The 14,443-nt window shown below is 41.9% G+C and overlaps 1 protein-coding gene across 2 annotated transcripts; it reads left to right on the forward strand.

Moving 5' to 3' along the window:
• The first annotated feature begins 105 nt into the window (after positions 1-105).
• Positions 106-14,174, forward strand: per3 (period circadian clock 3). Of its 2 annotated transcripts, none has more exons than XM_026307913.2 (22): positions 106-265; positions 3,733-4,157; positions 5,146-5,306; positions 5,429-5,547; positions 5,862-6,060; positions 6,501-6,552; positions 6,898-7,049; positions 7,395-7,473; positions 7,556-7,662; positions 7,913-8,069; positions 8,262-8,370; positions 8,851-8,979; positions 9,082-9,181; positions 9,274-9,385; positions 9,520-9,656; positions 9,772-9,930; positions 10,063-10,314; positions 10,442-11,304; positions 11,529-11,721; positions 11,982-12,168; positions 12,651-12,801; positions 12,915-14,174. In XM_026307913.2, exons 2-22 carry the CDS (start codon positions 3,871-3,873, stop codon positions 13,035-13,037), a joined length of 3,828 nt encoding a protein of 1,275 aa, XP_026163698.1. In that variant the 5' UTR covers positions 106-265; positions 3,733-3,870; the 3' UTR covers positions 13,038-14,174. The 2 variants fall into 2 exon arrangements, with proteins under 2 accessions (XP_026163698.1, XP_026163699.1); XM_026307914.2 differs by having other exon boundaries at positions 5,149-5,306.
• The last annotated feature ends 269 nt before the right edge of the window (positions 14,175-14,443 follow it).

Consider the following 14,443-nt stretch of genomic DNA (forward strand, 5'->3'; position numbering starts at 1 on the left):
CAAGCCGATGACAAACCTCGGCGGTGCCACGCGCTCATTTTCAGACTCACCGTCCAATCACACATCAAGGATAAATTTCGTCTGTCCAATCATCGCAGAGTGGGCGAGACTGTACTGTACCGGCCTCACGTTGCACAAATGTGTAAAGCGTTTGGCAAAGGAACAGGTTGATGTACGTGACTGGAACATACCTCAAATAAAACTTATGTTACGGGCGATTTAAATGTTGGGATACTGAAGCTGAGACACACGTGGAGGCGAAAAGGTAAATATTCCGTCAGAAGACTTAATAGTTTAAGCTTGAAGCCATAGAGGTAGCTAACTAGCTAAGCTAGCTACGTCAACCACCTCGACTGTAAACAAATTAAATGTAGTCGTTTTTTATTCCTTAGTCCTAATATAAAACTGTCAGTACACGAGTTATTCAAAAGACACAGGGCAGATTACCTGCGAATAACACGGAAGACTGTTGACATGTGTTGAGGCTCAAGAGGTTCCTGGCGCTTTTAGGGCTCTGCCTGTGCCTCCATTTGGAGCACCCCACCACAGCAGTCAGTAACGAAATCTGTAACAAATGTACGAGCCAGCAGCAAACAGCAAAATCATTTAAATGCTCAAACATCACCGAAGCATTGTCCGCTTGTAAGGCAGCTTTGATTGCATGGATAGAATACATAGACCTGACGAGCTAGCACCGACTGGGGCTCCTTTTATATTCTTTGTGGATACGGTATTCCCCTTAAAAATAACACAGCACTCCGTAATAACAAACCATGACTCACTAAAGATCTGTGAAACGCAAAAATGTAACTTTTTATTAAAATATCTGACTGCTTAGACAGTCTCCTCCCTCTGACTGTGATGTAATTGTTTATAAACGTGTAAACATTAGGAAGTGTCCTGGTCAACATTGTATTTGTGGGCAAATGTAGATGAAAAACCTGAGTAGTTTGGGAGAGGGCTGGAAGACTTTATATGCTTTTACACTATTTCTGTGCTGTTTAAAGTCTTGGAACAACAAAATCCATGTGTATCATTATGATGCAGTCACATACAATATAAGTGAAAGGTGTTTTTAACCTGCCTCACCAGTGTGTGTTATGGATTCTGGACTTTTTGACTGACAAGTGCATACATTTGGTCTTTACTCTTTCTTGTGTTAAGTGGATGCAGGAGCTGTCAGGAGGGCAGTTGTCTGGTCACATTTCTTGATGACACTGCATTGCTGTCCCTTCACCTTTGCGTATCAGGCCATGGCAATGCTGTCACTGATTTCACTCCTTAGTGTGTTTCTTGGACATTTCTACTTTAATATATCTAAAACCAAGGAAGGTTATTGATTTTAGATATAAGAGAGTTGTAGCCAAAGAGTGTATCCGACATAAAGTTAGTTAAAGGCAAATATCATGCACATATATGGCTCCTAGTTTTATTGATCATCTTAAATTTGATGTAAACGCAGACACTATTGTGATGTGGTAGTAGTAGAAATATTACTTTCTCTGCAAACTAAATTCCTTTTACTTTATCTAGTGGTTATCCAGTGGTTTTACAGTCTGAAATCTTAGCTGGTAAAAATTAATGTTCAAACATTGAAATAGAAAAACAAAAATTGAATTATTTGCAACCAACAAATCCTCCAGACTCTCTATAATTACCACACTGCAACTCATCTATTACATGCATATGTAGCAATTAGTTTTTAATAATACAGATAAGGCTTGAAACACTGTTGGTAGTGCCAGGATTAAACAATAAATACATTTTATATTTATACTGTGAAACAAAGGTGTGTGGCAGTTTTCACAGTAATGCTATTACTCACTGCTGAGTGATTGTACTTGGTTGGAGTAGTAGCTGTCTTTAAGCCTTTAGATATCAGGTGGTTATAGAGGTTACTGGGTTCATGAGCGGAGGGGATAGTAAACCATAAAATAAGAACAAGTTTGTTTGCACGAGAACTTGTCGTAGTCTGTTGTTGAAGTCTCATAGTTAAGATTTTTTTCCAGAGGATGAAAGCATATAAAACAGCTTTCACTGTTTAAATTCTTTGTCAACAGTTTTGTTTCTGAGTATGTTTATGTTTAATTGTAGTGATAATTTTCTTTTTGAGTTGTCCTTTATCTTGTATAAACACATTGTAGTACTTCTGCCTGCTTATACTCCAGTGATCTACTGTTCAGTTTGGGGATGATACTATGTTCCAGTCACTGGCATTTATCCCATGTGATCAATGTATATTACTTCTCACATGTGATATTTTAGTTTTGTTATCCTTATCACTCAGCTGTGATGGTGCACATAGTTATTTGTTTACAATTTTGCTTTGATCAAGAAAATAAACTCAAACGCTGTTCCTCACTGGAAAAAAAAAAAAAAGACTAAAGCTCAGCACATTGGCCTTAATGTGTTCTTATCAGGTCTGTTTGTGTGCCATGTCATAAGTCACAAGGCATGACCACGGGATCTCGTCGATTACGGTAATAATGTTTTTGTGTGTATTTGGTTTACATACACAGTGCAGGTGTCATGTCTCAAGCAATAGGAGGATCGTTTATAGGCTCCGAGTTGAGCGAGCTGGTTATGTAATGCTACTGTGACGGCCTAATGAAAGACGCAGGATATTTTCACTGGCTCCTGTTTTTGCCTTCTAGAGTGTCTCGCTTGTCAGGGTTTTGACTCGTCTGCGCCAAGTGTATCTGGTGGTAACTGCAGTTCTGTGTTTGTTAATATTAGGATTGCTCTAAAAAACCAAAAGGCAGCTGATTTGAAAAACCAAATGTATTATGCCAGTTTCTTTTCAAATATTATGTTATGTTGAGGTTGGTTTCCAACATATACACCAGAAAAAACAATAAGAATCCATTTTTCACACTGCTTATCCTGGAACATTCAGGGTTGTGGTGGGCTGGAGCAGATCCCAGCTGACACTGGGCAAGAGCCGCGGTGCACCCTGGACAGATTGCCAGTTTATCACAGAGCTGACACATAGAGACAAACACATCTATGGATTTTAGAGTAAAGAAAAACAAGGATTTTGAAATATAATTACTCAATTTGAATCTGAGTTCATTTAAGAATAAGCTGTCACTTCTGAATGGCTGTAATGGGACAAGGAACGTTTCTTTATTAATGTAGTATCACATGGACACAGCTTCAGTTTGTTTCTTTGTTTGTTTGCTTTTGCCACTGACTTGCCACAAGTCCTAAGAATTTAATTTGGGTGTTTTTCTGCCTTAACAGTTTTTCTTCATGGCTGACACTTCACATGACATAACAGGAAAACATAGGTGTAACTAATAACATTAATGGTGACTCGGTCTCATTATGTGTCCTAGGAAATTCATGGACGATGCACAGCATTCATTAATATTATTAATTACCACAGCACTTTTCTTACCAATGGTTGTATTTACTACAGTTGGCAGAGTTGCCGTATGAGCTGTGTCGTTTTTTTGTGAGCCATGAGGGTTTAGTTCTGTTATTCCCTATTCTAAACGGGTACACACTGTTTAATATTTAGACTTTTAAAAAATATATGTTTTAATTTTTTATTTTATTTTTTTGTAACTTTTAATGCAGCCCTCCAAGTTAGATTTGTGTCTAACTAAGCACAGGATCCCACAGATAAGCAGTCTAAGAACTTAGCTGGCTTGTTTTTTCCATCCTGTAAATTCAGTCCAGCAAATTTTGTTGTAATGCTGTTTCTTATTTCCTCTCTCTCTCTTACAGTGCCCAGAGCAGACCCTTACATCCACACTGAGTTCTGATTAAATGAACAGAAATTTCTTGTCACCACATGGAACCCATTCCCTCTGTTAAACATAGGAAGACCCTTACTGACCACTGCAATTGGACAAATTACTATTGATGTGTGACCAAGGTGCCGAGATGCCTCTGGGTGACAGCAGCCCAGATGGGGAGGAGCCTGCGTTACAGTCTTCCACAGCAGAAGATGGAGTGGAGGGGAGTGTTTCATCGGGACGGCAAGACATACGGGTGCAGTCCGAGCACCTCAGGGGAGAGGAGCGCGGCTCATTAGGTGGAGAAGTGGGGCAGGAAGATGAGGAGATGGCTAGTGGTTCACATGACCTCTCTTCCTCCACCAATCACAGCCCTGGGAGTGCCACTGGGTCCACCTCAGCTTCAACCAAAAGGTATTTGCCCAAGTGTGTGTTTCCTAATGTTTTTGGCATAATGTTCATGCCCTACCAGAGAGACCCGTCACTTGATTCGTCTTAAAACAAGTTTTAAAATGTGCCACATTATAGTACAGTATATTAAGTTGTAATTTTCCTTATATGTTGTGTGGAAATGCAGTTGTGAAATGCAAGGATGCTTCCTTGTTAGTGCATTGAGTTACTTACAGGAAGGTTTTAAAAGAGAGGATGTACTCACACTAGGCACTGTTGCCTCGTACCGTGCCTGAGCAGAACTGCTCCCCCTCCCCCCTCCCCCGGTGGCCCGCACTCACAATGCACTTGAAACAATCCTTGCCAGAGCGTTTATGTTCCATACCTTGGCACGTTTAGTGATCACACTGTGTGTGTAGCGTGCCTGGGTCCAACTGAACCAGGCCCTGGCCTGCTTGAACAGGTAGGCCTGGGCACGTGGGACAGTCACACTAGTCAAACAAACTGGACTTTGGAGGTCAAACGTGCCTTGGCACAGTATAGACCGTCTAGTGTGAGTACAGCAAGAGTTGTTGCATGAACAGCAGCCTTTCAAAGCAGAGAAATTTCACACTTCTTGTTTGTATGTAGTACTTATGAATGTGATGTTTTCAGCAGTTATTGCAAACGTTAATACACAAGTTTCAGAATTTGTCCTTTTTACTACTGTCTCCCCCTGCAGTGGTTACATAATGATGTCAAATCCATGACTCATAAAAATGAAGCAGTATAAAAAATAAATAAATTACAATTGAGTACCATGTTTTCTTGCTATACTTTCAGTATAAACAAGGGATGACTGTGATCTAAAAACATTTGTTATTCTAGAAATATAAGTTATATACCATTTTTGTTAAATAAAAATCATCTAAAATATTTGCTCTGTTTTTAATTAGTGCCAAATGTACTGTGTTGTCATCAAACTGCCATTGAAATATATTCATTTTTATGGAGTCTCTGACTGTGTGTGTAGCAGTGAGCATACAGATGATGGCAGAGGACAGGCCCATAGAGAGGTGATGATCACAGTGGCTGAGATGAAGAAGAGGCTTCCATCAGACAAACGCAGTCGCAGCAAAGTCAGCACTGTGGAGGCCCTAAATTATGCGCTCAACTGTGTCAAACAAGTGCAAGGTATTTTAGCACCTGGAGATATTTCTTAAATATATATATATATATGTATATGTATATGTATATGTCTCAGCACATTTCCTCCAACATGTTGTACAGTGTTGTGGGTTTGTGTTGTTCTGCAGCCAATAGTGAATACTATAAACTGCTGATGCGAAATGGCCAGGATGAGAAGCGAGATGCCACTGTTTGCACCCTAGAAGAGCTGGAGAGAGTCACCTCTGAACACACCCTAAAAAATACGGTACAAACACACACACACCACACAAAAACTGGTGCTGTATTTTCTGCATAGACATAAAGTAGCACAGACATAAAGCAGCTTGTATTCAGATACTGATTCAAGACTCCATCATAGTTGTAGACAGCCTGAAAGAAGCCATCATCCTTGCATGCGTACATGCACATGCCGATTTTTTTTTTTCTGCCTCAAGACTGGGCGGGTGTGTGAGTGTATGTGTGTTTACTGCTTTTGTGTGTCTGTGACTTGGCTCGCTTGTGTGTGTGTGTGTCTCTCTACATGTGCGTGCGTACGTCTCTCTGTCTCTCTATGTGTAGGACTCCTTCGTGGTGGTTTTCTCCCTTTCGAGCGGACGCATACTGTATGTGTCAGAGCAGGCTCCCAGCATCCTTTGCTGCAAGAGAAAGTTCCTGGAGTCAGCCAAGTTTGTGGAGCTGCTCTTCCACCAAGATGTTAATGTCTTCTACTCGCACACGGCTCAGCCACACCTCCCACTCTGGAGCAACTCGCACACAGGTATGTCTGTACCTTGTTTATTATATTTTTGATCAGATTTTTTTTTATTTATTTATTTTTTTCCTGGAATGAGATGTCAGGACTCATGTTTGTTATGGTTTCAGTTTTTCAATTTTGTTTTTACTAATATTTATTTGATTTTAGGTAGTTTTAGCTTTTTCTTTGGCTATTCCCTAAAATACAGTTTTTTTTATTAGTACTTAAAATTTATTGTTTTTTACTACTATACTTGATTGTGAAATTGCAGGTTATTAAAAGTACAAAATAAAACAATACAGCTAAAACAAATATTAACTGTCTGTTTTGAAAGTAAATAACACTGGTTTTAGAGTTTTTCTTACGGCTTATACATGAATATAAGTTTGTTCTTTGTTCATAGTATTCTTTCTTCTAAATCTAAAACAAGCAAGTTAACATTTCTCCGTTCTTTGTCTCCACAGCAGGTGTTCTGTTTGACTGTGCCCAGGTCAAGTCTTTCTTCTGCCGAATCAGGTCGGTAACTTAGTTACATCACAGAACTTTCCTATACTAGACCTCCCATGAATCTGTGATTTCACAGTAACAGTATGTGTATGTGCACACAAAATAGGAATTCCACACATTTTTGTAGACCATTACCAGACTTACTCTGCAATTAATAATTTGTACCAGTTGATGTCAGTAAAGCAGTGTTGAAGGTTACCTGTCAAGCATCGTTATACATACTGAGAATCTTACAGGACTTTGTTGTGACTTATACACAGATTAACATAGAATAAATCAATAGATTTGATTGTTGCATAGACAGATAGCAGCTTTAGATGAGACATGCTTGTTTTGAGTTTGTTTTATGTTTAGGGGTGGGAAGGACCGTGAGGGTGAGATGCGTTACAACCCATTCCGGATCACACCTTACCTGCTCAAGGTGCAGGGAACAGGAAGTAGTGGAGAGGAGGAGGAGGAGCCATGCTGCCTGGCGCTGGCTGAGCGCATCATTTCTGGATATGAAGGTAGGATTATTGTCATCTGTAAAAGCACCTTCATGCACAACTCACACAGCCTTAGCTAGTGAATAGAAAACATTTCTGTAGATGTGATTTATACTGAAATAATGATTTACTTGTTTGGGACACACAGTTTTTAACAGACACATTACTTTATAACTAACTGATCACTTGCTTGTTTGTGAGCCTAAACATGTTTCTGTGAATGTCAAAACCAAAGAAATATTTGAACTGAACTCACATACCTCTGCTTACTTATGTTAGGCACCTATTAGTAGTATTCATGTGGATAAGCATTTCAAATGGATCTCTTTGACATGGCTCTGACACTGAAATTATTTGCTCTTGCAGCACCACGGATCCCCATGGACAAGCGCATCTTCACCACCACACACTCCCCTGGCTGTGTGTTTCTAGAGGTGGATGACAGGTCAATGCACACACACACACAGATGTGCACAGGGTGTATATAAGTGTGTTGATTAAACTAATATAATGGCTACTCTCCACAGAGCTGTGCCGTTGCTAGGATACCTTCCACAGGATCTGATTGGCACATCGTTGCTCACTTGCATTCACCCAGAGGATCGACCCCTCATGCTCTCCATACACCGGAAAGGTGAGTGTAATCAAAAAGTGTTTTTGGATTTGGATGTTTCCACTTTTGCAAGTAGATCTTAGTATATTGAGATAGTAATTTGGCACAGATTTATGGAAAAAGTAAAGAGTATATTAACTAGCCCTGCAAATTATTAGTCACACCTCTAATTGGGATCCTCCCATGGTTTCACCCAGTGTTGTTTATGGCAACCCATGAGTCACTCCAAGCTATGACATCTTCACTCCTCTCACAAACTCTTAATGTGTAGTGTTGAAGTATGCAGGCCAGCCACCGTTTGAGCACTCACCAGTGCGCATGCGCTGTCAGAATGGGGACTACATCACCTTGGACACCAGCTGGTCCAGCTTCATCAACCCGTGGAGCCGCAAGGTGGCTTTTATTATCGGACGGCATAAAGTCAGGACGTAAGGAGCAGAGCACACACACAAAGAAGAAAAACATTTAAAGTGTATTTACAAATATAACGATGATTGACAAATTTGTGTATTCAAAAGTGAAGTCTCAACACTTTCATGTGGTCAGACGGAAGTTTTGATATTTCCATATTTTCATTCTATAATAATAAAAAGAACATTGCTGTCATGTTTTGTCAACAGGAGTCCATTGAATGAGGATGTGTTTGCTGCTCAGACTAAGGAGGATTTTCCAGTCATTCATGAGGAAATAAAAGATTTGCAAGCAAAGATCTATAAGCTTTTCCTACAGGTGACTGTTTCAATGCTGAAATAAACTGAAAAATTATGGGTTATTCACATTAATAATAAAAAAGTTGATCACTTGTCATGAAAAAATGTATTTGGTACTTGTAACGTAAGACCAAATGAAATGCTAAAATGACCTTGCTTGTTTCTCTTTTATATCATTGAGAAATTAATCCACTGAATTTTTCTTGGTTACTGATTTAAGTAAGAGTTTGTTATTTCTAAGAGATGCTGACATAACTTTTAGACCCAAACCTCATGCATTTCCATAGTAGTACACTTTTATACATCCTCTACAACAGAACAAAGACATTCAGACTTGGAAAATGTGCACTCATTCCAAAGACACTAAATCAAACACATTCATCTGTAATTGAGACACACACTCTGATCTTTGCTGTGATCTCAGTTTTTTCTATATTTGTATTTATGTATGTCAGAGTGTCTCCAGTACATTTTACATATTTGCGTCTTTTCTTCACAGCCCATCCACAACAATGGTTCCAGTGGTTACGGCAGTTTGGGAAGTAATGGCTCTCATGAGCACTACATCAGTGTAGCTTCTTCAAGTGACAGCAATGGAAACCTGTGGGAAGACACGCACCGGGAACCGGTGAGACATCACATTGTCCGGAAGCCAACTGTATTGCAGTTCTTTAACACTCCTGTCAAAACTGATCATACTAATAACTGTGTGTGTGTCTTATTATTGCAGATGACCTTGCAGCAGATCTGTGCTGATGTAAACAGAGTGAAGAGCTGGGGTCAACTGGAATCCAGCCACAAAATTTCTTTTCTTGGTAAACCTGCCACAGGTAATTTATCTCACCACTAAATCCAAAGCATGAAATCGTTCTGTTCACGTAAAAATGTTCAAATATTTAAATATCCGCCACCATCCCCCCAGCACATCTGCCTCCCACAGCCTCCAACCCTGAGGTCAGAGATCATGAAGAAAGCCGGAAACAAACACACATTCCCTCCTATCAGCAGATCAACTGCGTGGACAACATCATCAGGTGTGTAGCTGTAGCACCGTCATGCCTTTTAGCGATCATTTCACTTTTTAGCATGCTAAAGCGCCTTTCCTTTCACACTAACAATTTGGAGTTTTTGTGTGACTGTGTTATGTGCATGTGTTTGTGTATTCCAGATATTTGGAAAGCTGTACAGGTCCAGCTCTGAAGCGGAAGAGTGAATCTCATTCTCTGGCAACTTCTTCCTCATCCTCTACCACTGAAGAAGACAAGCCTGCTGGAGCTACTGACACAGCTCAGACCAGCTCAGATGGTATGAACACACACACACACACACACACACACACACACATACATACATACACTTCTGTTATTATCTGGGTAAAATTGCTTAACTGATCTTCACTTTGTTTCTCCTCACTTATCAGTGGTGGTGTTGGACAATGAGGTGTCAGTGGGCCCTGCAGCTGTAGTTGGAGCACCTCTGACAGACATCACAATGTCCACCAAGGCCATGAGTGTGGTCTCGGTCACCAGTCAGTGTTCATACAGCAGCACCATTGTGCATGTACCACAACCTGAGTCAGGTACATAAACATGGCTTTACAATGATGTGAGCCACTGGTGTTCTTGTGCAACAGCTCTGTATATTCTGAATAACTTGCATAGTTAAATAAGTTAGGAGTTCATTTTTTTTCTCTCTCAATGTTGTCCAACAGAGGCCACAGCACTGGAGGATGCACCAATGGGCAGTGAGCCTGCTGATGCTGTCCCGACCCCTGTCCGGCCCGCCCCGAGCCCTGCTACGGAGGAACGAAGGTTTGTAGGTCTTACCAAGGAGGTGCTTTCAGCTCACACACAGAAGGAGGAGCAGGAGTATGTGGATCGCTTCCGTCATCGCATCCTCCAGAGCCCCTACAGCTCCTATCTGCAGTTGGACACTAGTTCGATGGCTCACTCCCACCACCCAGGTCTGTCTAGCATTTTTGGACATTTTTTAAAAAGCCATATGATTTAGTGAAAGCTAGATAGGATTTTGAAAGGAAACTTCAGTGTTTGATCAAACTTATTCTGTAGCCTGTGTCCATCTCACCACAGGTGACTACCTGGGTCCATTGAGCACTGGTGGGTGGAACCGCACTCGAAGAGGAAAGCCCAGACACAAGCGTCCCAAACCCCAGGGCTCCTCAGATAGCTATGCCTCCCCACCTGGTCCCCCTTGCCGTGTCCCTGACTCTTCCTGGCCTTCTTCAGAGTCCTCCCAGCCCCAGTTGGGTGCACCCTTCAGCCAAACGTCCACACTCCAGGCACCTTTCTTCCCTATGATGGCGACCCAGTCTGGCCCAGAACAACTGGCCAGACCACAACAGGTACCTGGATCAACTTCTGTAGTGCTGCATCCTCCTGACCAAACCCAGCTCAGCTACAACATCATGCAGTCTGCTCAGAACCTTCCAGGCATGCAACCAATCCAGATGGAGCACATCCAGGATATGCAGAATATTCAGAACTTTCACAACCTGCAGCCCATGACTCCAGCCCAAGGCATCAGTCCTTACATGGCTCCAGTTATGGCTGTCATCCTGCCCAACTACCCAACCTTCACTACAGGGTACCCATCCATTTTTCCTCCTTCTGCTCCTTCCATGCTGCCCCAGGTACCCATCACCATGACAGGCTTTGCACCTGCCACTGCCCCGTTCCTGCAGCCAATGGTTCAAACCCAGCCTGGTTTCCAGACTCAGACCTCCCCAGGACCTCTACTTTACTCACCCAGAGCCAGTTCCTCTGTCGGGGAGGAGGAAGAAGCAGCTGGGCCTCGGCCTTTATTCTCCAGCTCTCGGTCAAGCTCTCCGCTGCAGCTGAACTTGCTACAGGAGGAAATGCCCAAGCCGAGCGAAGTTCAGAGCAGCACTGGGCACAACCATGCCGAGAGCCTCCATGAACAACATCCCAATGAGGTGATTCTGCTGTCGCCTGTCCTCTTGCACCACATGTTGCACAGTCCTTCATGCCTAAAACCTTTGCTTTCATATAGATTCCTTGTTCAAGTTTTAAGCAAACATTCTCTTATCAGTCTGTAAACAGAGGCATTTTAAAATGTAACCAGTATAATTTATTATAGCACTCCAGTTCCATTCTCAGTGTGAGCACTTAATGACTGTTAAACCTTTTCCTTGCTCAGGGTGATGCCCCTAGTGAGTCTGGGAATCATGATGCCCAGTCCACATCCAGTGAGCTACTCGACCTATTGCTGCAGGAGGATGCCAGGTCAGGAACAGGCTCCAATGCCTCGGGGTCTGGGTCAGGAGAGTCTGGAGGGTCCCTCGGATCTGGATCTGGATCTGGTTCCAATGGGACCTCCACTTCTCACACGGGTAATAAGAAAAAACACAAATACTGTCCCCATGTGTGGAAAATCATTAATATTTGTAATTATATTGTCTTTGTCACACTTGTCAGTACAAATAACACAGTTTATTACGTATTTGATTTCCTGTCAGCAATATCTAATGTTGTCACAAACATGCTTCTAAATTGAAACACACAGAAACGTGAAGCCTTCTTTATGAGTTACAGCAAAAATACATTTGCAGTAAAAGACAGTGCATGATGCAGTTCTGTTAATGAGTTACAGGCAGCAGCAATAGCAGCAAATACTTTGCCAGTAATGATTCATCAGACACATCGCGAAAAGCCCGTAAGAGCCAAGAGGCACCGGCAGAGCACCAGCGCAGCTTTGACAGTCGGGTGGAAAACTCACTGTGGAACATGATCCAGCACACGCCAGAGCGCGTCATGATGACGTACCAGATCCACACCAGGTACACACTCAGCACCAGGCTTTCCATTTCCATTCCACTCCTGACACATAAAAGGGAAAATACATCTTGTTAATACTTTCGACAGCTTTAGGGAAAAGCTCAAATGAGAATCCACACAAAGCATTACCCTCCAGTTAGCAGCTCCTGTGAGCCACCCTGTGTAGTTGAATGTTCATTTATCCTTGACGTACGGTGTGGGTGAAACTAATGAAAATATCTTAACTAATTCAAGGATTTACCTTTTAGGGCGGGATATGCTTTAATTTGACTATTTAGTAATGAAATGTTTTATCAGTGCAGCCATTTCTGTTTCTCATTACACTGGCGGCCACCAGAATGGGACAGCAGCTGATCAAGGCTGAAGGGAACTTTTGTTTTACAGGCCCAGACTCCTGATTTGATTGTGTAGCATGTCTGATCCTAGAACGTGAGACAATCCCACATTTTCAAATGCAGTTTGTCTTGGATTTTATTTCTTCCAGGGATCAGAGTGAAGTATTGGCAGAGGATAGGGAGAAACTTCGGGTGCTTCAGCCCCTGCAGCCCTGGCTCAGCCAGGAGCAGAGAGAGGAGCTGGCTGAAGTCCATCCCTGGATCCAACAGCACACAATTCCACAGGAAATAGACACACAGGTGGGTTTTTCACACAAATCTACACACACACACAGACACACACACACACATGCATACATGATCTTATTTCAGCTCATCTAGACATACATGTAACAGGTCTTTGTGTCCCTCAGGGTTGTGTGAGCTGCAACTCTGGAGCAGGAGTCACTCACTCCCCTCATCCTCCTGATCCAGACAGCTCATCTCCTCTAGAGAGCCCTCAGCAGGACTCCATTGGTTCTGTGGTCGACACATGAAAAGCTTGGAGCCCTAAACAACCACACCAAGTTCCTAGTGAACCAGCCCTGTTAAAAACCCATGGTCCTATCAGAATCCTCCAGATTGGTCAGAATCTGGGTTTTAAGGCTTTATTCTGAAGTTGAACTTGTTTTCTAAAAGTATCAGAGAATGCAAAAGCCCTGTTGTACAGGGAAGAGAGAGAGAGCCGGGTAGTTTCCCTGACATTTCCTCAATCAGCCTCATGTGACTGCCTTTATCACATCTTTAATATGTTTCCAGTCTTCTTTGTGTGTTTATGGGACCCCTGGAGGTTTGAATTTGAATTTAAGGCTGACCAGATATTTTGGCGCTATAAGCCACTTTATGCTCAATATAGGCAGAGGTTCCCTTGGATGCAGCCTCTGTACATGAGCATTATGTATACACCCTCTGTAAGATGGGTGTTACCAGTGGACAAGACAAAGCCAGTGTTGGCCCAGTTTGAGTATCTGAACACACCCCAGACTCTTATCCAGTGACATGGAGTGTAGGTTGTTCAGATGTTAATTGTTGAGTGTATTTTCTTATTCCATGATCAGTCTCCTGTTGTCCAGAGTGTCACTTTTTATGCTGCTTTGTTATGAACAGCAAACATGTTGATTATTTCAAATTGTATAAATTACAACCCATTACTCCATACTGCCTGTAGCGAATCCTTTGTCAGCCCAGTATCCTGTAGCTTACCTCTAATTGTAAACAGACACCCAATGGCCCCAGGTTTCCTCTGAACATGGGTTTACCTAATGAATTTTCTCTTAGACTGTGTAGATGTCGGTTTGATTGGCGGTGTATGTATCTGTGTGTGGGAGAGACAGAAAGGACTTGTAGTTCTGCCAGTGTTGTCACTCTTCATCTTCTACTGCATTCAGATCGCAGGTGAGCTTGTCTGTGTGAAAGTGTACATGCACGACTGATTGCGAGTTGCTTCCTTTCTAACAGTCCAACAGTGCAAGACACACCAGGATTTTCTACTGTTTTTAGATTGAAAGTATTTAATAGTACCATGTATTTTATAGAAAATGCACACAAACTTCAGAGTGTATAAAAAGCCATTTGTTTTGAATTCAGGGACTGTTTATTTGCGACATGAAGTTATTAAATGAACTATGACTTAATTTGTACTTAATTGTGATGGTCTGTTAAGCACAATACAGAGTAGCCACACTGACACCTGCTGTCATGAACACAGCTGTACAGCTTACACAAACATCAATGCTACCTAGTGAAGCAGCACATTAAAGAAACAGACATCAACAACAAAATGTGTACATATGTGACAGAACCAAGGCTGTGACTGCCACTGAGGATACCAAGGTCATGTAGATGCATTGCAGATTTGTTAAATGACAAAAGCAGAAGGCACAATAGCTTGTGTGTTATTGTA

The sequence above is a fragment of the Mastacembelus armatus genome, chromosome 5 (genome assembly GCF_900324485.2).
Source record: "Mastacembelus armatus chromosome 5, fMasArm1.2, whole genome shotgun sequence".
NCBI classification, from domain to species: domain Eukaryota; kingdom Metazoa; phylum Chordata; class Actinopteri; order Synbranchiformes; family Mastacembelidae; genus Mastacembelus; species Mastacembelus armatus.